This window comes from Lipophrys pholis, assembly GCF_963383615.2.
Source record: "Lipophrys pholis genome assembly, chromosome: 13".
In the NCBI taxonomy this organism is placed as follows: domain Eukaryota; kingdom Metazoa; phylum Chordata; class Actinopteri; order Blenniiformes; family Blenniidae; genus Lipophrys; species Lipophrys pholis.
Window position 1 is genome coordinate 18,869,716 of NC_137632.1, and position 27,460 is coordinate 18,897,175.

The 27,460-nt window shown below is 39.8% G+C and overlaps 1 protein-coding gene across 2 annotated transcripts in view; it reads right to left on the bottom strand.

Annotated features, from left to right (window-relative positions):
- The window catches only part of myo1b (myosin IB), a 65,831-nt gene that overhangs the window by 33,041 nt on the left and 5,330 nt on the right, over positions 1–27,460 (bottom strand). For both annotated transcript variants that reach the window (XM_080478430.1, XM_080478429.1), the window contains exons 2-4: positions 22,786–22,936; positions 18,573–18,688; positions 2,239–2,333 (exon numbers count right to left, since the gene is read on the bottom strand). In XM_080478430.1, the coding sequence (XP_080334556.1) occupies positions 2,239–2,333; positions 18,573–18,688; positions 22,786–22,911 (337 nt within the window). In that variant the 5' untranslated portion in view covers positions 22,912–22,936. The remainder of the gene's footprint in view (positions 1–2,238; positions 2,334–18,572; positions 18,689–22,785; positions 22,937–27,460) is intronic.

Sequence of the window (27,460 nt, forward strand, 5' to 3'; positions counted from 1 at the left end):
GCCACAGGAAAAAATCTAAATGACAATGATAGGAATCCAAAGTTGGGTAGTAACCAGGCGTTAGGTTTTCTGCATGAGTCCCAACAACCTGGGTCAGCCCTTACAGACAAATGTGTTGTGTCTACCCACTGATAACGTCTGATAAAAATGTTTGTACGAGCTCCTGGCTCAGACAGGGCAAGGAAATCCCCACACTGACATGAATGTCAATGACCCCTATCGATGGGATGTATATTTGATGGCCTTATTTCACTACAAAGCTTTGAGACTTATGAGATTACAAAAATCCAAATTTATCTTTGGCTTCTTGAAGTCTGGTTTTTAATATACATGAGAGGCTGAGAGAGTCCAACTAAAGAACTTCATCCAAAAAAGAACCAGTCAAACGTCACTCTGTTGCTTTGTTTTGGTTGGATTCTTATTGCTGGATTCTTAGTTTACTCCAGTAATTATTGTTATAGTTATGGAGGGGAGATCATCTTAATGTGTTGACGTTTTTTTTAATGTGAGCACCAGTCAATGATGCACAAAACAAAGGCTGTGAAAAGTGCTTAGAAACACTAAATTCTAATACATACAAGTACATAATGCACAAATGTTTGTATGGTAACATGATGAGGCATGTCACCTGTTTAAAAGATTGTTTTCAGATTATATATTTTTTCAAAGATTTTTAAAAAACTTAGGGTATTGTAGGGCCATTCTGACATCTTGATTAATTCAAAATCAAAACATAAAGATAATTTAGTGAATTTGAGAGTCTAAAACACTGTATGGGAAGTAAGACGCAAGTTGATGGAGCATGATATTCAGGTTCTGTGTAAATGTTGTGTAAAATGGGAAAATACATCCATATTGTTCTCGTTGATACACTGATTTCTCCCCTGCTGCACGTACATATTAAATTGGAACCAAGCAAACAAAAATAAAAAGTCACTCCCAGGCACAAGTCCAAACTATGCTAATCAAGTAGGGGGGGAAGTTATGAAACCGAAATCCTCCATAAACAGCAACAGCACTACTCAACAGGACATTTGGAGAAATAAATATGCCAACTTTGAATGGTTATTAAAGATGAAACAGGAGTTATTTATTTGAAGATCATAAGCTGTTTCAGTTATATTTTAAACAATGGATGAAAGAATGAGTCTGTACCATACAGAAGAGCATTATCTGATTATATTGTGCATTCCCCACTGTTCCTGTACTGCCCGTTCAATATTGTCATTACCTGTGGCACAGTGTTACACAGAGAACAGGAAATGCCATCCCTCCCGTGTTTCTGTACGGTATGTGATAGGACTTCAGATCATGAACACAAGATTATACAAAACAATGCGATGAAAGAGCATAGACAAGTTTAAGGTAGGTCCAACTCTTTCAGTGTCTGTAGTCTAATGAAACACTGAACATCAAAACTCAGTGTTGATTGTACATATCTTAAGAAGAGAGAGAATAAATCAGAATCCCATCTGTTTGTTACTGTTCCACTTTGATTTGTCTACCTCTATTTACGGGTCACCACAGAGGTAAATGTCGTGTTTCATGTACCAACATGCTGTTCTTAGAACAAAAACCAACTTCAAGCTTCCTTTGAAGGTAGATCAGATTTAGTCTGCTATGTGGTTTTATGCATAACAACTCTTATCTTGAGGTGGTCTTTAGAAATAAGTTTTGACTACAATTTGAACAAAGCCCTACCAACAATAACAGCCCAGCTTACAAAAGCGATGTATTGTAGCCTTGAGGGGATGTATCGTATAACTACTGAGAAACGTGTCGAGACGCTGTGGGTTTGAGTTTTGATTTAAAGTGGTATCTTTTTCCTTTCATTTTTAAGCTTCATGCTTAAAATAGATCAAATCGGTAGATTTAAAGTATACATGCATCTCAAGCAGATCTCAATAATGAACCCACACTGTTTTTCATGTTTTTTCTTCTCTTGTATCAATGATGTCCAGGGTAACTTTATGGATTTTCATGGGGTGGGCAAAAAAAAGCCTTGGCTTCAGCCTACACCCATTTTGGCTACAGAAAAAAAAAGTCTGAACTTATAAGCACTGTAAACTGAGTGCACAAAATTTTTGTTTTTGCGCTGTAACTGTAACCGAAATAATCCATTCATTCATTCATTCATTCATTCATTCATTCATTCATTCAATGCTTGACATAGATGTAAGTAGCTTGACATGAGGGCTCAAATCGACCTGCACTGATCACGATTTTAGGAGCACTTACCAGTTTTGCCAGCTCCGCTCTCCCCCGTGATTAGAATGCACTGGTCCTTATCCTGGTCCCTCAGTGAGCGGTAGGCCTCATCTGCCAGGGCATAGCTGCAAGACAAAAGGCACAAACCATTAGCCTTTAAATTACTCCACCATGCCTCATAGCTAACATAACCCACTTATTCTCGAGTATTTTTCCAGGATACTTTTGGGTTGAGGGATTTAGAGGTAGTGGGGTGAAACAAGTTCAGTGTGATGGCTCTAGTGCCAGGCTACATGGCGTCTAACCTAATCAATAGCATGTGGCTTTATTGAAAAGTGTGATGCATCTGTGGGACATCCGCAACTTTATTTAGCAGCACAGGCCGGTTTGAATTTGGTATTTGGCTTTGACTGTTGACCATTTCCTGCTCCTTTTCCTGGCGCTCCACTGCTAAACTAATGCTGCTGTTCAAGCAAAGAGCTAGAGATCACCATGTGGCACTCACACAATCAGACTGTCTTTGTTCATATCCAAATTAAGATAAAGATGAAGAGAAAACGTGGTAGGTTAAATATTTTACCGTGATTATTTCCTGCTGCAGTGACAAAAAAAATCTAATGAATATATAATTAGGAAAGAATCTGCTTCAATCATGCCCTGGTAGGTTTTTGAATAATGCAATTAGTCAGTGGCAATCTAAAATAACCCTCAGTGGATGAGAGGATGATGACAAGAGGAGAGTTGCTTTTAAAATAAAGCCTATGAAGCTTATTGTCATGCATTCCAGGACACCGATACAATGGCAGAAGCGGGTCTCATGATAGCCGTTTCTCCCCCCTGCTGAATTCCTAAACAATCTATTATTTGTTCTCAATATACGCACAATCCCTCATGATGGTTTAAGAGCAGAGTGTGAATGATCTGAAGGCCATATCACAAAGACGACCTTTTATCTCATGTTTCACATTGGCCAGTAATTTTGATGCTGTACGTCCACAAAAGGCAGAACGCTGAAACGGTACGGTCGCATCAATCGGTTTTTACAGCTTCCATTTGGCAAGCAAACAGTTGATTAGTGGGTAGCAAGAATCATATTCCAACTATCTGTTATCATCTTCTATCTCTATCACTTAGACACAAAGGGGTTGTGGGGGGTGGACATAGCATAGCTTGCCTATTAAACTGGATTGGCTGAATTTCACACTAAACTTTTCCAAGGTTTAGGACAGTCGGCCTGCCTGCTGAACGGTTACTAGAAATTAGTACTTTATTGCATTGGCACGTTACTTTTTTATTATTAAAAAAAAAAAAAAAGTTACTCATTCAGAAATGCAAATCCTTCACTTTAGATTGTCTCCTTCAATTACGATGTCCAAGAATTACAGGAACTACAAGCGTTCACAGTGACATTGCTTTTTGATCCTTCAATGTCGGTACTTCCTATCATTGTGAATCAGAATTCGCCAAGGGTTGGATTGCTCACCCACTAATAAGAAATGTGAGCTGGGATTAGACCGTCGTCAGATAGGTTAGGTTTACCCTACTGATGATGTGTTGTTGCAATCGTAAAATAATTGATGATAAAATAAAATGTCACATAGAACATGTTCAAAACAAAATATCAAGAAGCATTTCAGTGCTCAATAAAGTAAAACACATTCTGGACCACAAATCACTCCAATATTATACCGTTCACTGGTGTTACCATATCTAAATTACTGTGCAGAGGTTTGGGGCAACACTTATAAATGTTCACTACAGATAATCCAAATCCACTCTTCTTAAAAGCAAAACTATTAAAATTCACTGACCTGGGAAATTTTCGAACAACACAAATAATGTATAAAGCAATACACAACCAATTTCCTTCAAGTAATCAAAACCAATATGTACATATATACACATATACAGGGGTATGAATGACTGTTGCTTGGGGTGAATAAGGAGTAGGAGTAAATAAGCTTTGCTTCTTCCGACTCCTTTCAGGAGATGTTTGGCCATTATTTATTTAGTTGTCCGTTCCTTTTTTTTTTTTTTTTGCTTGCGTTGCTCTGTTATGTTTGTGTTTTTATTTTATTTTGTTGTTGTACCCACATGTCCGAAATATACTTTAAAAAATAAAATAAATACACTTAGGTACGTACACTTAAGACGGACATCCGTCACTTAAGCTCAAGTTAACAATAAGAGCATGAGCAGGGAAGGAAGACGGCAGTTTTGTGGCTCTCAAAATATTTTGTTGTTTGAGAAAATTAGCAACAAGCTCACTAAAACTTTAGTAATTCTGACTTTTGTACCAATTCCATAACAGTGTTCATTTACTTGTCTTTTACCGCCCAAAAAGTGGTAGCCTTACAGTCATGTTTTACTTTTTATATTCCCAACACTGCTATGATGCTACGTTGCAGGGAAGATCATAAATGGGAAAAACTGATAACTGGTTGGAAACGTTCAATACTAATCCGCCCTCAAATCATTATCAGCTTCAAGTGTAAACAGAACTTAGTTCTGGCACCTTCGAACTATCCCTCAGCTTGTTAAACAATAAGTAGAGATCAAGATTTGTAAGTCTTGCATTTCACGCTGAGTACAGGGTAAATATAGCTTGAGGTAATTTTTTAGGAATGCTTCGAAATAGTCTATCCCTAGTGTCTAATTTGGTCTTATTCCTTGCCTAAAGGGTGGGAGCACTCCAGATCTCTCAAGTCTCTGCATTATCATTAATCAAGTATTTATATGCCCCGAGTGTACCAGACACGACTGCAGGAAGGAATGTTTGACAATCACAGATGCTGACAAGGATTTCCATGCGGCACTACCAGTGGGTGCTGTGTCTGAAATGGGATATTAGTTATGGCTATATCTACTTGTTGAGGCAGAGCTGTTGTGAAGTTGAAGCAAACCAAACATGTCAATGTGGCATGGCATCGAATGGAAGATGCTACAACTAATTAAATGGTTTTCAAATGAATTACTCTCAAACATGTAGAAAGTAGTGAATCAGCTTTTCACAAATACTTAAGTATCTACTCAAAGTTCCATAAATATGCCAAGACATGGAAAAAGAAATAAATTCTGGGTATATGTCTATTATTAGGGGACTGGAGCAAATCAGTTCATGCTGCAAACAAAAAAAAACTACAAGCATGCAATCATACACTGAACTAACATTGACCCCTGATTTGCAAAGTTCCTGATTGCTTGTAGGGAGCCTTGACAGAGTGGGGGCCCAGAGATGGACGGCCAGATGAACGCATTCCAGACCCCAATACAAAGTTAAAGCACAGCCTCACTAATGGTGCTTAAGGTTCTGCACCATCACACATCGTTTTGGACCAGAGCCCATTCGACCCTATCACTAGCCTTCTTCTCACATCAGACCCCAGTGTGGGTAATAAACCAGCAACCCTCGAGGCTCAGGGGCAAACTCATGCACCATGTCTGTTGCTCTTGCTCTTTTTGTCAAGCGCACGTTATTGGGTGATATACTAGTAAACTGGTTAAAAGGAACTCTAGAGTCTGTGACAACTGGAGAACTTATAGAATGTTATAGACTTAATAGGACACAGTAGACAGAAAGAATGGTGTGAAAACTTGCTTATAAGAATTTTTGTTTTGTTTCTTGATTATGCATTTTTTGCACTCTTTACATACAGAGGAACACCCTCTCCACTTACAATCAAGTGCTGATTGTCCTTCCAACATGGTCATGCCCAGGGCTTTGCAATTGCATTGCAACAATAGCATGTCAAAATCATAAAAGCACGCGGCTTAATGAACCAACCTTAGTTTGCAAAGTCGGAGTTAGAATCGCATGAATTATCGATGTTTCCAAATGAATATATATAGAATTACCATACACCAATGTGAAGGCAACTACTGGATGAATTCAGTTTGCTTGAGTGCACAGAACTAGAGGGATTACTTGCATATTCATACAGTGAAAGGCTGAGGTCTAGAGTTTAATTTCAGCAATTTTTCAATGCCAGATCATGACCTTCAGCATTTCAAAATATAGAACGTAATGAGTGATCTTATTTGTAATTACAGTATATTCACAGTTTAAACTGGCCACCTACGGAGCAGTTATAGAACATCCACTACATATAAACTGCATGATGGCTTCTGACTTACCACTTGTCAAGCAAACCTCAAGAAAACAAGGAATTAAGGAAGAATAAATTCTTGCATGTCCTAGAATCCAAGACAAAGTGTGATCTGTTAATAACAGAACACACTGTTAATAACAGACTGTTATATATTTGAAATGATAATGTTTTGTTTACTGTCAGCTGAAGTAGTTGTCATGCTCACTTGAAGGTAGCCGCATTAATTCCATGTTTCCGGTGAACATAGAGGAAATAAATGTCTTGGGTTTTTGGAGTTTTTTCTCCAATTTCTATCCATCCAAACATAAGCCTCTCACTCAGTCTCCACCCCCACAATCTCTGATCTCTCCTGTATGCCAATCTGCCAGTTCTGTATGGACAAGACTCGCCACAGGACATTACGTCACTGCTGAAAAGGGCAGCAGAGCACAGCAGATGTCTGCTTTGTGAAAACACTCCTGTTGACTGACCTAGTCCTGACAATGAGCAAACCATCACACCATTATTTCACCCCCAGAGGAGGCCAGAGGGCCAGTGGAGGAGGGGGGACGTACTTTTAGAGGCGAGGAGTGGGGGGTCCTTCGTCCGGAACTCATCCCAGTAACAAACACACACTATGCAGGTCATATGAATATCAATAGCCTGACAATTAGAATATGAATAGAGCCAAGCAGACACAAGCCACACCCATTAACTGCTGATGACACATATTCACATCTTAAAAGGAAAGCAAGCCATCACTGACTATACAAAACCTAATAGATATATCACCCTGCCATTATTAAGGTCTTGAAAATTAATCTGAGTGATATACCAATTCACAAATGTGAAAGTTAAAATGACAAAGCACTGAGGTCACGATCAAAGACAAAGGGAATAGAGAGTGAGACACTGAAAACTGTGAGGTCTGCCTGATCTGTGCGGGTTAGGCTGGGATAAAGACCTTGCACTGGCAGCACTGCTTGGCACCTCCCATTCACATCTGCCTGCAGGCTGTAATTTGGACGTGCACGTGGCAGCGGTGAACATGAAGCCACACTGGCATGAGGTAAGCGGTAGAAAATAATTCCAGTCAGTTCTTATACTACCAACCTCTGGTAACTGGGGCACAGGAGGGGATGATGGGCCTGCAGTGTGTGACCTGAATCTTGCAGCGTGGAAAGGTTGGAGGGATCCGACACACTGTAAACCCGTGAACTGTAGATGCTAATGAAGCTATAATGCAAAGGCTGGGGCATAGCCCACTCACAAGAGTTTATCCAGAGAATCCACAGGGAGCACTTTATAACTTGGGGGGCCACCCTCAAAGTGATAAAAAGAAGAATGTCTTTGACAAAGTCTCTACAAAATGTGCCTTCAATTGGTGTATTAGTGCCTTCATCTTGGTTTTAATGGCCAAGTTTAAGCTTTTTTTTTTTTAATAAAATTTTGTTTCAATTATTCTCTATTTGAGCTACAGTTTATATCTTTTATCCATTTAATCCATCAGATTACAGTTATTTAATGTACAAAATTACTTCGAGAGGTTTCATGCATTTATTGTTTGGGTAGCCGATGCAAATGCCTGTGATCTCAGTGAGACTTGGCTCCTCCAGAGGCCTCAGGAAATCCGCCTGACTCTACTGTTGCAGCCAAGGAAGCAACTTTTTCCTGATGCTGTATGACCAGGTGGTAGACTTAGTGGCTCTTCCAAAAAAAAAAAAAAAAAGAAAAGAAAAGAAAAGCGCATTCACGAATACAGTGGCACACAGTCAGAATTGGCTCAAAGGCCAACCTGTTGGTCTTTTGGGGCAAAGGAGGGATACACACATGCTTAAGATGTTGGCGCTGAGAAATGTGCAACATCTGCAGACTTTTGCTTTGCTGTGAAATAAGTACTAAGAAAAACATAGACGCACAACATGCAGACTTAAATGAGACGCAGGATTATACTCCGTCTTATACTCCGAAGAGAGTCGTCAGTGAGGTGCAATAACAAATGCTTCTAACTCTAAATTAAAAGTGTGAAGTGAAGTGCTTTTGGCCACACATCTCTAATTTATTCAACACAGGCTGTCTGGGACCTCAGCTAAATTGCTCATTGATACTCCTCCACCCATACATCAAACTTTTGAGGGGGGTCTCTGGCTTTAATTCACTTTATCGCACAGCAATTTAGTGTTCCACAGCAGGGGGAAAACACCGGCCTGAGCTGCTTGTGTGATCTCTGGGGGGAAAAAAGCAGGAAAGACGCATGCTGCGGTCAGTAGCAAAACATCCTCAAAGCAATACTCAACAAAGAGCTCTACTGAGTCTCCTTCAGTAGAATCTGTATGCTTTACAACTGTCCAATTATAAGTCAGTAAAAAGGCTCACTTATTGAGGCCAAACTATCATCAGAATACAATGATGAATAGCAAATGTCATGGATGAAACCTTGAGGCTTGACAATACAGAAGAAACCACTTGAAGAAAAATACAGCCACATGTCCACAGACAGGATGATGGAAACAGAAGAGTAAGACATCTTTTTATAGCCCTTAAAGAACCAGTCCAGTCAGGTTTGAGGACTTCCTCTCTTCATGTTTCAGTCTTCCACTGGCTCATGGACTGAGATCATTCCAGACACACAAAGGCCTTCAAACAACACTTCAGACTAAACTATGAGGCTGATGTTGTACAGATAAACTTTACTTGGTAGAAACATGCCAAACTGAGACTAGAGCAATGTTTATTTCTAGTAGCAGTGGAACGTACAACAAGACAGAACCAATCCTGTCTGTGTCAGCTTTCTCCAATATCCGTGAGTATAAGAGAAACGTTTCAATTCAGCTGCTATTCAACAGTAGAGAAAATAATATGTAAACTGACTTGATACTTAATGCAACGTCATAATAGGCCTAAATTGCATGTGCAGCAGACAACTTAGGCTGATCGAAATGCTAATTTATGCTTGTCAAGCCAAAGCAACAAATGAGCTATAATTCTGACCTCAGGAAACCTTTAAGCACTCACATAACTGGAGGAAATCACAGACGATTAAAAGGTACAGAGCGTATGATTTCAGTAATACTACTTCTTTTCTGTGTGGTCGTAGTGGTGAGTCACAGCAGAGTCTGGTCTGCTCTGTTTTGGACGTCTGATTTTTATTTTGGAGGTACAATAAGTTGTTTTTTGGTTCAGTTTACAGTGGAAAAGTAGATGCTTTAATTATTCATTAAAAAACAGCTAGCTGATTACCTAAATATGTACATACAGGATTGTGAGCTCTGATTATTTTTTTATGTTTTTATTTTTGAAAATCAAAACAATAAACAGATGAGAAACCAGAAATGAGCCAGACCATCCTTTGTACTTAAAACAGCATCAATTTGTTCAAGTGAAGTTGCACAGAATTAGTGTAGATCCTATGCAACCAATGTCACTAAAACTTGTTTCAGTCCAAGACATAGACTTGTGGATGTAGAGCAACTTGAATTCTTGGGGATAATCATACATTCCCAGATAGACTCTATGACAACAAGGTTTAAGATTTGTGGCAATTGCCATAACATACTATCTTTACAGTGGTTGATAGTCCTGGTTATATGGTTATGATTGAGCTTACTGTACACCCTGTCGATGAGTAAATCTGGATCAATTCAAAATCTCTAATGTCGTTAATGCATTTCTTTTAGAAACACCCAAATCTTACCGCAGTGCTGCATCTTTGTAGCACAATACACAGACTTATTAAAAAAAAAAGATGACATTCTCTACCCCTTTTTGTTGTTGTAGTATGTTATAAGTGAATGCTTTTAGTAAAAACGTGCATTATAAACTTGGCTAAAAGGCCCCTGTGAGCATAATAACTATGAAATATAAAACGTTGTAGAGGCATTTCAGTTTGGACCTGTGTGGCCAATTGTTGAACCAAATTTGTTGGTTAAGAATGTGTGTAGCCTTAGTCGGACGCGCCATGTACACACACATGCAGACAAAAGCTGCATAGAAATAAGCCATTAAGCTTAATTTAGAACAGCGTCATTTGGCATGCTTTCAAAGTGGCCCCAGGCCTCGGTCTCCGTGACCATGTGACCCACTGTGTCGAGAGATAACAGACGGACTTATTGTAGGTTTGACCTGCAGCATGTTGTAGCGTATCAGCACATTACTGGTGGATGAAACCATCTCCCCCTTGGCTATAGTGGTAAATAACTCATAACTAAAGATAATATTGCTGAAATATAGTAACCATTTCACCCGCACATTAGCATGCATAAAGCCTGATTGTTTAAAAGCAAAAAGAAAAACAGCTTGACAGTTCCTTTGTGTTATGGTGCGTTTACGCTATGTTCACAGCGTCCCCGGCAGCCCCATTTCAGGCCACCATGGACAAAACGGGATGGACGTGAGACAACGCAGGGGAACGGGATAGGCAAACGTAACAGGTCGTGACTGCCGTGCCAGACTTTTAAATTGTCAAAAAATTGGCCACAGCGGCCACAATGAGGAAGAGAAACTTAATAGCCCGTAGCAAAACGGGATGAACGTCATTGGCAGCACGTGACTGGCCGTAATAGAACGTGGAGGCGGTCCGTAGTGGGACGGCACCGTTTCATCACGTTCAATCGCGGCTTGCCACGGCACGCTCGGTCTGGGAGGACGCAGACTCCGAGCCCGGAGGGGAGTTTCATTCGAGTCTGAGCAATCAACGACAGAACACCTTCTACAAGCTCTGCTATCGAAAAAGTAATCCAGAGGTATGCATGCACCCAGCAAAAGTCTCAGGATACAATGATTGCCTTCACTCTTGGTGGCCCTTTGAGGCATAAAGGTGGTTTCAAAATGGTCCGGCGTCCACATTTCATCCGTAGAAAGCCTTGACAGAACGTGAAAAACGTGCCACGCCTTCCTCAGAATTCCATAAAATCCCACGGCGCACTACGTTTCGGGCAAACGGGGCTGCCGGGAACACAGTGTAAACATACCCTCATGCAAGTCCTCTCTGGGTTCTCTATTGACAAATTTTAACAACAAAACAAATCATTTCTAATCTCTGTCTGACAGCGCTTTAGATGTCATGCGACTAATCACATGATGGCTGTCCATGGCTGCACACTATTCGAAGATCTAAAACAGCATCACGCTTCTCCATTAAAAGAAGTCCTTTATCGTGTGGCTGTAAACTGCTGAATACGATGTGCTAGAAATTGGATAAACACACTTGGTGGATGTAAAATGACATAATCAAAACATGATATGATTCCACCTGGAACTATAACCATATTTCAAATCAATTAAAAATGAGATGGCAGTGCGTGTCTGCTATCATTGTCCAATACATAGAGGCTCCATCGTGGAACAATATTCTTCGAACAGACGATACAGGCTTTATCTATTGGCTTCCATTTTGGAATGCCCTACACATGTTGTGCAAGCTGTGTACACAGATAATAGCTCTGCAGCTATTGTTCTGGCTGTGAATAGGCAGAGTTTACAATGGAGACTGGACCCTCATAGACAAATGAAAATCCATAAATTATAATATTGCACTCACAGAGGCAATAAATGACAGCTCAAGCAAAGTTTAATCAGTCTTGTTAAATTATTGGTGGGTAGATGCCTAATCTTTGAAAACATTTGGGGAATTCCCAACTTTCCTTGATTAAACATTGCCAGTGGGGCTAGTAATTTTTATGCATCGCCACCAAAGTTAACACAGTTTGAAAAATCCAATATGGACAAAAGACGAGTGGTCAAGAAGAAATAATTGGAGTATGAATAAAACCCATTTTAACCAGTTTTAGAGCTTTCAACAAACACAAATACATATTTTATCAGAGCGTATGTAGGATGTGTATGAGTTATGTTGAGTTTTTGGCTTTTTTCACAGTTTAACAAAGTGGTGGCAGGAGACGTATCCCCAATAAGTCCTCGGCCAAATTCAATTCAGGGGCACTGCGGTTTCTGCGTGCGGTCAGTGACGGCTCAATTAAGTGCCCACGGGAAAGCCATTGCTAACAAACCAAAGGAAAAATAATTAGTGGTGGTCGATTACTTCAAATACCTGTTAAGTGCATTTTCAAATGTACTAGACACAGATGGGGATCTATGAGTCTCCGTAGTCGGAAAAAAGGACCAGAACTGTATGCGTGAGTGTGTATATATAAGGTGTTTTAACTAAGAGTACTGCCTACATACAAAAATGCAGCAGTTGATTGTAAATGGTTGCATTATACAATGTTTTGCATAAGCCTTTTTATTCTTGCAAAAAGGTAGGTGGAGAAAAAAAAAAAAAAAAAAGCACATCAACACACTGCTCATATCTCCCTCGTTTCACCCAGCTCACCATTACGCCAACACACATGCTGGAAAGGACTCATGCAGCCCACCTGAGTCAAAATGTCATTTCGACAAGTGCCCACTTCAAGCTACCCACGTACAGGTGCTCCTCAAAAACAACTCTTACGATGCCAAAACAGAATCAACGAGGCATTAACTCATTATCAAATAAGTGGATGTGCAATATTGTATCAGAACAAACAAGGATGAAACCTTTTTACTCATGTTTGAAGAGCCAGCAGTTTATTCCTTTTCTTCGCAGTGTGCGAGTTTAAAAACAGACCTCGAACAGAAGTCTGTTCAAGACACATCAGTCACATAATGATTTTGCCTCCATTGGAGGAAAAAGTAATTTATCTGTTAGAACTGAAAATGAGTGCAACATCTCACAGGTTAACCTTCAATAAAAGTAGAAAAGGAAGGCCAACATGGCACGGCTGATGGAAATGTGTCTGGGTGCAGAACAAAGAAATTTTTAATCAAATGTACAACTTTTATTCAATGCCTTGTGATTAAATTGCTCTGAGCAGCAAAGCTGGAAAAGCAAACACAGGTGTGATGCACCAACTCATTGAATCCAAAGTCCAACCTACTCACGGATAAAGCCGTAAGCCAACGCATGGTTCTTTCCTGCAACGTCCTGCAAGTAAACAATATCCATCCACGTCAATCATTCAGAGATAATCTAACTAACAAGAATGGGGGAGTAGAGTTTTGTTTGGTACAACAGTGTGAATTTACTGTGAGAATCCTTCACACTTGGCATAAGCAGATGGCAACAGGAGCCAGAAAATAAATTAAAATGGAGCTCTACACAAAAGGGGAATGAGAAACAATCTGATTACCCGTTTTGAACCCACACACAGTCGGGATGGACGGTAAAAACAAACATTACACATCAAATAGAGAGACAGCAGTCGCATGCAATCAGCACAATTAGTTTACTCCCACATGTGATCTCTTATCTCTTTGACCGTTTTTGACATGAGCGTCACAAGTCTTTTCCTCGAAACTGTCATACCAGCACTGTGAAGTGCCTTATGTAATCAGTTCTTGTGTTTTCACTCAAGGGACGCACATGTTCCAGTTGTGCAAAAATGGTAACAATTTTTAATTTCTTTTTTGTTTTGGACAATAGAGAAAGTAAACATCTTTCATAAAGCGCGTAACAGACTGAACAAATACTCTCTACTGAGCAAAGCAAGGTCACTTCACTCGCTTTCTCTTTATTTTTATTCTGACAGGAAAATACTACTACTAGATGCCAGAAGCTCTGCAACAAAGCAGATTTTACAGCCAAGCTGTCAAACCCTTGTGTGGGACAGCTGGAGGCTTGGATGTACACCTTGTACGGGGCCTCTTTGCTCCATTAGCCAGTCCTGGTGCCACTCTGTAGCCACTGCTCTGCGGTGTTGAGTATTGAGCGCTAAGAGCATCAGGGGCTCTCAATACCTCATTAACTATTGGGAAAACACGATCCTACCCTGGAGACACTGGAAGCTTGCTGACCATCAGCGCGCGCACACACACACACACACACACACACACACTTCAATCTGTGTCTGGCTTTGGATACATAAAAGATGGCTCCAGGCCATCTGCAGGGCTGCGGTGCATGAAGAAAGGCCACTGATTAGTTCATCGCTAATGCGCCGACTGTGCTTAGAGAGCAGGAAAACACCTGCCAGTTAATTATGAGGTGCCTCATCTGGGCAGACAGCAGTTTTCTAAATCGCCCAGCAGAGAGAGTGATAGATAGATTAGTGGGGATGGGTGTGGCCGTGGAGTTCTTTTGAATATGAATGAAACTCCCCAGATGGGTTTACAATCAGATATTTTTAGAATTGTGACAAAATAGAACAAAAACACCCACATTTTGTTTTACAAATGCAAGAGTGAACTACCAGGACACTGCACTGAAATGTGAGATTTTATTCTGATAAATCAATATCGACCGTACTTGACTCTAACCTGGGCACATGTCACAATTTATCTGCAAAAGCTCTAATTAAGCTCAAATTTAATACGCAATTAGCCTAACAACTTCACAGTTAGGGCACCGTCTGCAGTTTTTGCTTCCAGCTGATGTACATTATTTGCCTGGATTGTATGAGCGCAAGTGTGAAATATTGAAGCAGCTGCATAAAATGACAAAAAACACAAGGTAAACATGAAGATGAGGCAATTCTGGCAAAATAGTTCAGAAAGATACAATAAGCTAGAAAAACATCTCAAATCAGATAATCAAAACCATGTTCTTCTAGTTAGTCTAAAGAGGATATTTTGGAGGAGACATCCACAAACTTAAAAAAAATTTATAGCAGCACATACATTTTTTTAAAAAAAGATGAAAATTGGTGTGTTTTCCCTTTTCCCTTGTCCTGTTTGGCAGCTTGGGCAAACAATATTATGTGATTGAGAGCTTTTAAAGATGGAGATAACCAAACCTGTTGTCACGCATTGGACGACCTCCACTTAGCAATGGTCCGTACAGTATTCACTGTCTGCAACGGAGGTCATTAGAAGCAGTCCTAAACTGACTTTTCAAAATATTTCAGACCACTTAGTTGGTGGGCACTGGGGTTAGGAAGGCATTAATGGACCCCCCCCCCAATGACGCCATTTCACTCCGCACTTAAACTCTAAATGTGTGTGTGTGTGTGTGTGTCCTCTTTAACGGCATTTCTGCAGTGACGGTAAGATGCGAACTGAACCAAGCCAGCAGTGATCATGATAAAACAAACATGAACACTTTTAAATATTTAAAACAAAAATGCAGTGGACATAATTTATTATTAATCCACTTTCAAAATAATGAAGTGTGAAAATGTTAATCATCTTTCAGAAGTTATCACTATGCTCCTTTTTTTGTCCATTCAACTTTACAGTTGCTGCAAACTATGAGATAGTCGTGGTCCACCTCTGGGCTTATTAGTTTATTGAGTAATCAAATACAACCAACACTCTGAAGACGAAAACCACTGCTTTGGTCATTTTAACACCTATTGCAACAATCCACATTTGCCTTGCTATTGCAACACATGAAAACACACCTCCCATAGGACGGCAAAGGACACTCAGTGCATATCCATACAATAAACAATTACAATAAAGATTCAAACGTTACACAACACCATTATGCATGCTGGAAATATCAATACTGAACGAGTTGTAGAGATTCCCCCACAGCGAGTCAATAAAATTTCAAATACATTTGTAAGCATCTTTACAGCCAAATCCACAGAACTGTGACCTTGTTCCAACAACCTGCAGATTATATACAGTTCAAATGTCTAATGAGGTTTAAAGAGAGGAAGAGGAGTTTGCAGGGCCCCCTGTTGTTGCATTAATTAAAGCTCAACGCTGATTCAATCCAGCACTGCTCCACCACCGAGGTGAAACGGCCAGCTGAAGTCAGCCATTCGTAAATCATTAAATCATAAATATTGATTGGATGCTTGATTGATTTTTTTTTTGCCCACCAACGCTGATCGGATTGCTTTGGCAAGCATTTATGCAGGTTCACCTGAAAATGTTTGCATTGACTGACAGGAATTACTTAATGGTTTTGGTACTCGCGCTGCTCTGCTTTGAATACCAGTCAAGTCAAATATCATGTATTCAAATATCAATAATCAAATGTGATTCTCAACCACAGCAGCTGAACCTTGGGTCTGCAGATCGTTATGTCTAAAACAATTTTCTGATGTCATGTACATTTTTCTTTTTATTCAAACGCTCTAAAACTTATAATACTTCATTATCCACGGTCATTTTCTTTAAAGTCATTAATCAATAAGAGTATATTTTAATTAATTAAATTATACATAATTTATTTTTATGTCATACATTTATGTTCTTTTGGCCTTTTTTATGCCCTAATTCACTCAGTAGAGTGGTACATGTTATTCACTGTATAAAACGCAATGAAAATCAAAATGGATTTAAAAACCACAAAATCTCCATTTATAAAACAGCGTTAAGTATAAAGCTTGATGAAAATACAGTATATTGTTTAAGGTGTATCCAACGTCTTAATATACACTTGTTTGCATCTTTGAAGAATTTCTCTCAGCGAAATAACTTATCAGAGAACTATCTTCATACAATACAAAACTATCAAATTATGTTTTGATAAAACTGGATATTAAATTGGAAACTTTATTGGAAAATTAAAACTGTTGAGAATAACTGGGCTAAACCATTTGACCACCACAGTGAGGATTTATTGTGACTTGAGGACGATCAATGCAAAGCTACAAAGCTTGGTCCAGATGGCCTGACCGAAGGATTAAGATCAATTTATGTAGCCTGTTGAAACAATCTTTCGTTGACTGGCATTTTGGGTCTTCTACAAGAGCTTGTCCTGTTAAACACAGTATAATCCTCTTTGTGTAAACACTAATGGTTAGGCGATGTTTAACATGCTTAAAGTGTGCATTTGTCATCTCAAGAGATTGTTTAATTTTCAGATTAAGCAGAGAGAAATGTTGCGGATTTCTTTAAGGACTTCTTTATTTGCGCTTTTTATAGCTTTTTCCATCAATACAGAAACTATCATGCTGTGTATTGTACTGCAGCTCATCCAAAACAATTTAGCCTTCACTCATAAGCAAGGGTCTCAGCTAAACATTACCTTTGCACATTCAGTGCTACATGATTCCTACAATCTGGCTCTATGATCGGAGGATTAGACATTGCCCCACTTGTCAAAATTTAAGCAGATCAGTTGAGCTCAGACGACACCAAAGCAGTCGATTCTCATGCAAAGACAACATGCCTGTTTTTCTCAAGTTTCCCGTCCCGTAGGACCATTTCAAACAAGAGAAACATGTACCATTTCCAATGTAGAGGTCACAAAGTTAACAGGACCATTAGTGTGCTTTTGAGTTTTCAATTGCTGCTTGTTTAAAGCAACCAGTCTTGTGTCAGTGTGGAATGAAAATGATCATGCAAACAGGTTTGCAAATGGCCAGCTATTTGGCCTTTAACCTTGGGCAACTACTTGCAGAATCTTTTCTAAGGGTAGGTCACAAACTCAATATAGTTATTTGGTCAATACTTCTGTATTATTGTTCTTTCATTGTCCCTTTGCCAATCTGTGTGTTTTACTACTATCCAAGTTTAATTGTGATGCTTGTAAATCCCAATTAATGTGGGAACAGATGGGAAACCGTGGCACCTGTGGAACACAATATTTATCAAAATACAAATTGTAAATTAGAGAATTTATGTTTGGACCAAAAGCCGACAGTAGACACTCTTCATCCACTCTCTGTGTGAAGAGACAAAAAGCAAAAGACGGAAGAAACAACCAATGAACAACAAAAGGAAGGAGAAAAAAACAGAGTTGAGCAGCCTGAAACTGTGTCATGTTGGCTCTGTAGAGCTGGCTGTAAAGTAGAGCCAAGGAGCTTGCTTTTGTCTGCAGGGAGTACGTCTGTTCTGGGACGAGGGCACTCTGGCTCTTCCAGCGCGTGTCTCTGAGGGGTTTTGCTGCAGCCTAGAGACACAGCAGGCTAATTGACGAGTGCTGGGCATTGTTTAGTCTTGGCAGACCCACAGAAATGCGGACTTAATGTTGCCAAAGGACAGATGGCATGCCACGGTACTAAATGGCCAGCAGAAGCCCCAGACTGACTCTCTATACAAGAGTTGGTGTCACTCTGATCGCGACCACCCTCCCCCTTCTCTCACCCCTCCACATTAGTTGCCGAGTCCAAATTGATAATCCTTACAGAGGTTTTAACACACTGTATCTCCAACAACCAGATGACAGTTCCTGCTCATCAGGAAGCTTCAGAAAACACAGACACAGAGTGCAATGATTCATGGTTCTTTGTTACAGCAAGTTATTAAATGAAATACTCATCAAAAATATCAGAAACCACTCTGTCAATCACATTTGGTCTTGAATAGGGTGTTAAATTACAAAATATATATAGGACTCACATGTGGGGACTAAGTTCGTAAAAGTTTCTGTTGCGGTACTCCTCCACCTTGTCCGGCGTGAAGATGGGCAGTGACCTGTAAGGGTTCATGGAGATGACCACACTGCCAATGTATGTCTGCAGGGGAAAAGAAAAAAGGCACAACAGTTAATTAATTTGCATCCACATGTAGTCTTCATGCTTTTGTACACCAACTGCTTGAAACGCCTTCCGTCCACCCTCACTCTGTCCACTCGGACGTTAATAGAGGAAAAGGTGGCAGGAATTCTGCGGCCGTCAGCTTTTCCCAGCTGGGGATTCCTAATGTACTGTCGAGGCACGCAGCGCCTGGAGTGAAACTGAAAACACATTTAAAAAAAACAAAACAAAAAAAACAGACATAAACAGGTTTCAGGAATCTGTGGGCTGATGCCAATGGGCTCGAGGTGCTAAGACAAAATTTAAAGTGCATCTGTCGGAGCGCTCAAGTATTCAAGCTGCCATACCAAAACACACGGCGTACCGTCACTTCAGTTTAGTTTAATGGTAAAGCATGCTTGACGTTCAAACAACATACCTTCCTGAAAATAAAATGCAACTCAAAGTGCAACACTATGGTTGACAAAACCTGTGTTTAAAAGTAAAGCTTAAAATGTTTGATTAGCACACTTTGAAATAACTTGGTAAAGTTTGCAAAAGAGGCCTGGGTAAAGGCAGGGCTGTGTCATAAGTTCTTTATTGAATTATTTATAAGAATAACTGTCTCACAATAAGTCGTCCTGGTAACCATATTGGCTGAAAAAGTTTTTTAAAACATTTAGTGCACATTTTAAATACTTAGATAAAGATCCAATCAAGTTCAAACCCTATTATAGAATATTTTTATGCAAACCAGTTACATAACATCCAGGTAAACTAAACTATTTTCAATGTGAAAGAATAAGCTTTTTTCTTTCAAAATTGTCAAATTTATAGAGGTTATTTTCTGTGTCTCACATTTTTACATAAAAATCACACCTTTATGCAACATTCCAACATGTCCCGAGGAGCAAATAACACTTGTCAGATATATCTGAAAGTGAATGCAAGCAGCCATCATCTTCATCATCCTCCTACGCGCAAAGCAGAGCCCAGATCGCACTTTGAAGCATCAACCTGAAACATTTTTTTTTTTTTTTTGCTCTCAGTGGTAATGGCTGTTGCATAAGCCACTCTGACAAGAGTGGAGCACGGCCTTCCCTATGGCAACACCACCACCTCCCACAGCCTCTTGTTCAATAGCACACTAGAGGCAGAATGAGGCCTTTTCAAGTGCAAAGAATGGCTACAAAGGGAAAGTGTATGCGCAATATAAACAAAGTATCATGTGTGAATGAGGGCGATTTCTTAACCAGATAGCAGAAAGCACAAGGTAACGCAGGAAAAACAATGACAGGACTTCACGTGTCTGCAGATTGTCAACAGCATAATTTGCAAAACATTCAAATAGTTTCACAAATCATTATTACAAAGCTCATAAGGGAAATCGTGAAACAGCTTCAAGGTGAGAGCTTTCAGCCTTTTCACATCAACTGCAAAACAAACATATAGCTTATGAAAGAAGGGAAAATTGGGACTTTTATGCTCGGAAATTTCTTTGCAATCAAATGTGGTGATTTTCCATTTTTTCACACAGATGCTTCACACCAAACTTTTGGTGTCCACAAAAAAAAAAAAAAACAGTTAATTTGAATTTTAGATGAACATCACAACTGAAATTTGAAGTCATGACAATCTGAAGAAATAAAAAAAAATGAACGACTCAGTTTATTGGATGACCCAATGGCTGCACGGTGGCCTCATGGTTCGTGCTCACAACTCGCAGAGTAGATTCTGATATTGCTGTTCTCCCTGTGCATGTGTAGGCTTATCAAGGAACTCAGACTTGCTTATACAGTCCAAAGACGTGTTAGTTGGTAACGCTACATTTTCCTTAGATGTGCATTTCTCTGTGTTTGCCCTGTAATGGAGTTGGGAACCTCCCAGGGTGCAAGTTCCGATTGTCAGCTGGGATCAGCTGCAGCCACACGCAACCTGAAGTAGGTAAAGTTTTTAAAGAAAATGGACGGGTGGTGCATCATATGTACAGTAGCTACATACATCAGCTGAAGGGGCTGATGGGAGCACAAGGTCACACAGACTTTCTTATTTCTTCTTTAGAAATTTCAGTTTGTCTGAAGTGAACTGAAATATATGATTTTGGAATTAGTAGTGAGAAGTCTGCATTCACAATAATAGTAAATGTGAATATCTTAATCTCATGACATCGTCATTTCATAATTATACTTTTCAAATGGTTTATGTATGCCCAAGTAATGTTGCACAGCCTATTATGGGCAAAAGGCAGAGTGCACACCGGATAGGTCTGCAGTCAGACACAATCATCAATTAACCTCAAATGAGAGTTTTAGAATGGTTTCAAGAAAACTCAACAATCCAAAGAAAACCCATGTATGTACAAAGAGAACATGCAAACCCTGTCCAGAGACATCCAACCGAGTAACTAACCCGGGTGATTCTTGGTATGAGTGGAGAGTGCTTTCCACTACACCACTGAAGGGGCAGCCTAGTTTTTCTGCAACAGATTTGGTGAGAAGAAAAAAAAAGGAATTTCCTTCGAATGCTTATTACGAGGCAAAGGCTGCCAACAGAGGGGTTTCCAGTCGTCCAAGTCCCGAGTAAGGAAAAGAAGACGTCACACCTAATCATACAACTTACTGTAGAGAGCTGCTGGTCGTAAGGGGACCATTATACACTCTGTGAAACACAGACGTTCTCAGTGATTCCTCCTGCTTAGCCAGACACAAGCAGAAGGAGGGCGACGGCAGTTAACTGGGTGATTTTCAGTCTCTTTGATTTTCCACAGTTATTGGATACATGATGCGCTGTCCCTCTGGAAAACAAAGCTATGTTTCTTCTACTGTGTGCTGTCATATGATAGTTTGGTGAGGGGGATGGGGGAAGTTCCCATTTGTAAGGATGATGCCTCGTGAGGGAAAATACATTCACAAGCAAGAAACTGTTCACCGCAGATTTATTGTTTAAGTATAGGTTCTGATGCTTTTCCTGGTCATCACTTTTGAGGTACAGCTTATGTTACTGAAGAGCTTCTATGCTGGACTTTTAAAGCTAGAGATTTCCTACTTGATAAAATACATTTCAATTGCTATTTATATCATATCTAGGCTGTGCAGCAAGAACGTCAAGCTATCAAAACAACTCCTTTTGTTTTGATATTTATTTTATATATGGACAAAAAACATGTAAATATGATGAAACTTTTATATAATTATTTAAATATTTGGATCCCTGTTTTAACCCAAATAAAAGGTTATATCAAGACGTAATTACTCTCAATAAATGCATGGCATTTATGTATTTAATATTGCAAGTAGTTTACATTTCATCTTGATCTTCTATACAAAGATCAATCCGATTTAATGCAAGTACTGGGGATGTCTAAAATTGGACATACCATCTTTGTTTTCATATGTTCAGGCCTGATTTCTTACTTTTCCCCCTACTTCTTTGTCATCAACTTCTCAAAGGGAAGACATCCTCGAATTGGTCACAACATTGGAAGTACAAAAGCACTTAGTTTTTAGTCTTAGACAAAAAAAAAAAACAACGAAACATTTGAACTGTGAAAATGTTCCTTTTTCTTCATCAGGATGTAGGCTGCCTCAGCTAAAATATCTGGCATGTCACTCAGACAATCATCTCTCTGAGGTGACATTATCCCTTGAGCCCTGCGAGCCAGTGGAGCTGTAGTCATCTTGGGTGACGTCTCGAGGCAGCCAACCTGTGGAGCAGAGGAGCCCTGAAGTGCTTCAGCTCTGAGCCCTCAACCGACGGTCTGATGTGGGAAGATAGTTCAACAACCCCCTTCTTCTCCCAGAGATAAGCAGCCAGCCAGACTGCAAGTCCCGTCCCCCTCCGTGCTCCTGAGCTCTGGATTTCACGCCTCATTTGAAAGCAGTCTACATTCCTCTGTGATTTATTGATTGGTTGCTTGCTTGCTGTGGTTTCTTATTCTGTACCACTCTATGCCCAAGACTAAAATAAGTGTGGGAAGGAGGAAACAATGGAGTCATACAAAATATGTGAAGACTTTGTTGAGGGAGCTTTTTTTTCTTTTCTTCTATAAACACAGGAGTATTTGGAGTCAATCATCATTCATCAAGCGACAGACTTACGTAGATCTCATTATGGTCAAAGCGATTCCTCAGGTTCTCAAGAAATGAGTCCTCTGACAGGGGTTCTAGGAGGACCATGTCCCCCACCCCAATCATGTTGTCCAGAAGTGATGTCTTCACCTCCATCTTGGCCTGTCAGTGTCCCCCCCCCCTGTAAAGAAGCACAGAGGAAAAGATTAATAAATGATTAACAAATTTTTGCACATCATTCTTCCATTTCAAGAGAAACTCTGCAGCAGCAGATTAGTAAATATGTATGATATAAGCACTACAATAGACATGGAAACTCATCTTTGGTTATACATTTAGAACCCCACTTGCCTGGATTTTAAAATAGACCATTTTGCAAGAAGGCTGACACTTTTACCTGTTGGGCAGATCTAAACTATATAGGCATTTCATCCTATGCTTCATACCATAATGAAATTAAAGTGAACACTGTTGAACTTAAAGCTGCTGTGATGGAAAGCAAAAGATAAACAAAAACTGACATAGGCAAACAGAAGCTAAATAAGAACCTGATGGTCATTTTTCAACTTGGTCATCATCTTGAAAAAAGTATTGCAAATCTGCCAATTTGAATTTAAATGGAAAATAATATTTTTTTGGGAAACCAGCATTTACTACTGTCAGTTGTCATGGAAACTAAAAGAAGCATCAAATTAATTTGAAAAGAAAAAAAATAATTCTGAATATGTAATTTCCTGAAATAGTAAAATCAAACCAGAAAGCATAAAGATTAGTTGAACTGACCAATAATGTGTAGTTAGGCTTGAAAAAAAACTTAATATATTGGTGGTTTTATTGGTCAAGTCTTCAAAATGTTCAGATTAATAATTCAAAAGGGCCAGTTAACTTCGTAAAAAGAACATCTGAACAATGTGCAAATGTTGATGTTTGTATCACGAATTTAATGAGCTGCCCTATAACCCTGTGGCATTATTTCCTGGGTACTAGTATCCCTTGGAGCAGTGCCATAACTTGTGAAACCCTGTTATGTTTTTTTACTGTGCATGTTGCTGGCACATCCTGTTTCTGGATTCATGCAAATGAGATATAAAAAGTGCTGAAACAGCTTCTGAAAATCAAGCTTTGTGTGTTTTGTGAGGAGAAAGATCCACTTATCTGCTTGATAACCACCGCATGTACACTCAATGCATTTTGGTTGAAGATAAGTATCTGTTTAGCATGTATTGTGGCTTTGGGTCAACTTTGTTGTTGATTACTTGTGAGGTCTCCAGCAAAGGTTTAAGAGGCATTCTCTGATTACAAAACAAACGGTCCTAAACTTAGCCAATACAAATAAACTCAGGGGTGGACATGTTTGTACAGCAGTGGGTTGCCTCCAGAGTCAGAATGGGCCCTTCGGATTGGCTCCTCAAATCTCATTCCCCCCGTGGCATCCGAGAATGTCCCATAGGAAATTGCATAACAAAGGAACTTTGCCCTTGTCTTATGGGTGTCTACTCCAAAGTTTGCTCAATTTGAGGGTTTAAAAAAAATAAGAAAATCTAAGAACTACCCCCTCCCCCCCCAAAAAGTGTGTGTTTTTTAAAAATAAATAAATACATAAAAACAGTCAATTTATCATAACTAATTGTCTTTTTAGCCCGGAAGCTAAATAATATTTGGGGCCATTAAAGGATCTGGGCAGGAGCACTGCATGACAATAACAGTGCTGGGGGTGGCAGATTTCAGTCCAGTGCTGCTGCCCATTTCTGTTCTGACAGTAATCCCGATGCTATAGGCCTGGAGACAAAAGAGGGGCCTGGGATACATGGGATACATTCATTGCCTTGATACAGGGGGCTTTGCTGTACTAAAAACCTGGTGTCCCATGTTGTGACAGACCGTCTACACAAGACCAATAGCTGAGGCCATGCAGTCGTCCATTGTTCGTGGTTATTGGGGGTACAGGCATCTCTCGCTGCAAAGCTAGGGGGCACACTCTTGCATGCGACAAATCAAAATATGAAACATTTTAAGGCAGTTATCCAACTGCCATAAACAAATCAATCAAAGTCATATTCGGACAGCTTCAAAGTAAACCAAAATCTAACTGTCTAAAAGCAAATGTCTAGATTGCTCTCACAAATATTTGACTCCCAGTTTGAAAATAATCAACACAGATGTGGCAAGTTCCCGTTTGGGGTTGAAACAACTCCATCACAGTGCGAATTTGAGAATCTAGTGATCTTCAGCCAGTCCTGAAAAGAAAGTAACAAAGGTCTGAAATTTTACCACGAAACAAAAAAGTTGGTCTTAAAGCATTACCCTCATTCTCAGCTGTCCAACCAAGTTTTAGAAACAGCATGACATTTTGGAGGAAAAATAAAAAAATTCCTCTGTGTAGACATCAACTTCACTCTTTCCCTGGCTTCTCTTGCCCCTGTAGGGCGACAGAAGCATTATTGGCCCATAAAGTATTATCCCAGCTCCAGGTAGAAAGCAGGAGTTGATTTCCTAATCCACTCAGTTTCAAACTCAGCAAGAAGACAACTTTTTTTTTTAAAAGGTTGTCCAAGAAAGAGGGCTGAAGAATGTGTTGGAATGAGCAATCAAGACATTTTAAATGTCTCCAGTAATGTCATCAACTGGACCTCGACTCAGAAGGATTGAAGTCAGGAGGACAAATACTTGCCTGCTTGTCAAATTGCAGGCTGCTGAGGTCAGTTACTTTGTTCCCACCGTCGCTACAGCAAACGTGGCACTGTGCCAAATTCCCAATTCCCAGTGATGGCTCACGTCTACCAGCTGCCTTGGTCATCTACAGCACACTTTTAAAAAAATCAAGCTGTTTCCTTCTAGCATAGTTACCAAGTCTCTGGGGTATAATGTGACAATCACGTCCCCTGTGATCTCACTCCATATGTTATCTTTCAGAGCTTCCTAATGCTGCTACCCTTTACAGGTTTTTTTTGATTATCAGACAACCAGATTTGGACTTAATGTACTTTACTTAATATCATGCAACCTCTGAGAGGACCATTTATTTCAATGATGTTATAAATGTTGAAACACCACATAATGCAGCCCTACAGTACATAAAGATATACAAACTCCCATTTACCAACACCTAACAACGCTCCCTTTGAATATTGACGATACACAGCATCACAGATTGTCTGCACCCTCCCAAACAAAATCAATATTGTTGAAACCTATTAGTACAAACTAGTTAAATGCTCAGTGATGACAAACAGTGCTCTGCCACATTGACTTTGGATCCAATGCTTTCAGTGTCGCATGCCTGTGTACTCAGTCTCTGGAATGCACAAACAATTGCTTTTAAGGACACAGCCTATGCCAACTCAGTGAAAACAGATGCTGAAGTTGAAGCCTCCAGTTAACCTGTGAGAGAGCACCGTGCTCAAATGTTTCATTAGTGCAAAAAGAAAAAAGAAAAAAAAGACATCATCAGGGCATCAGTCAGCAGCCTGGACACCCTCATGCAATAACCCACTACCCCAGATTCACAACTGGCTTCCAGGCAGCCAGTGACACAATCCCATTAATAAGAGTTGCTGCCTGCTGCTAAATGTTGTACTGCATCCAAAGAGGGAGAATGACAGAAAACCTGACAGCCTTGATTAAACTCGGGGGGATTATCCTCACTGCTGAGTGGTGGCGGGGTGAGGAATACAACCTATGTGCACTACGCAGGCAAATGTTTTGAGCACAGGTTGTTGGAAGTTTTCGTCACACGAGATGCATGAACTACTAATTTGTTATGATTTTAAAAAGAACAATACATTCCTAAATCAAAATCACCTTGTAATAATCTTTGGGGGGGAAAAAATTACTTGGAGATTAGAAGTATCCTGCTTTATCAAGCTCCCTGATGTAGTTTTTGTATGTTCACACAGGGTAAGCATCAGATACGCTTGCACAGTTGAGCTGGCAATAATCCACATCTAGATCGCGTGAATCAGTGATGTGGCAAGAATTTAGATCCAAACGCCCTCATTTGGGTGGCACATCACCTTAACTCTTTGCAGTCTTGAAGAGCTGACTGGCAGAGAGCCTGTGTGTGGCAGATGGCCGTGATTTACACATTTACATTTGGCACAGGAAATGCTGACCCCATGCTCCAAAAACATTCAATTACTTTTGAAATCTATATGCTTCACGTCATATGGTTGGATCTGATGAAATTCTCTTGGAATACTTGCAGGAATGATGAGCACATGAAATGGCAAAAAAAAAAAAACACTTTTTTCTCTCTCTAGTGTCAAATTGTTTGTGGCTTTCTGCACAGTCCTGTTCTCCCAAACTATCCTCGAACAACACCTGTCTGTTTGTTTTATTGGTGAATTTTTCCGAGGCCAAACACAATAATTCCTTTTCACTGTCAGGATTTGTTTTTGTATTTCTATATTTCATTGGTATGCAATGTTATTAGACAGCTATGTTTACCTGTCACTAAAGAAATAAAACTGAATTGAGGAAATACCTTTTCCATTCCATCGCAATAAGCCTCTACGCTGGGAAGATCAAACGAAGCTTACACCGAATGTCAGGAGAGCGGTCAGTGCTGAGTTAGGATTCTGATCCTGCATTTAAGATACAGCGCAAGTCATGGAATTAATTTCTAAATCAAAATTTGATCTATAATTCCCACAGATTAAAGTGCTGTATTTAGAAAAGCCGGGTTGCTCAATGGAAGAAAAAAAAG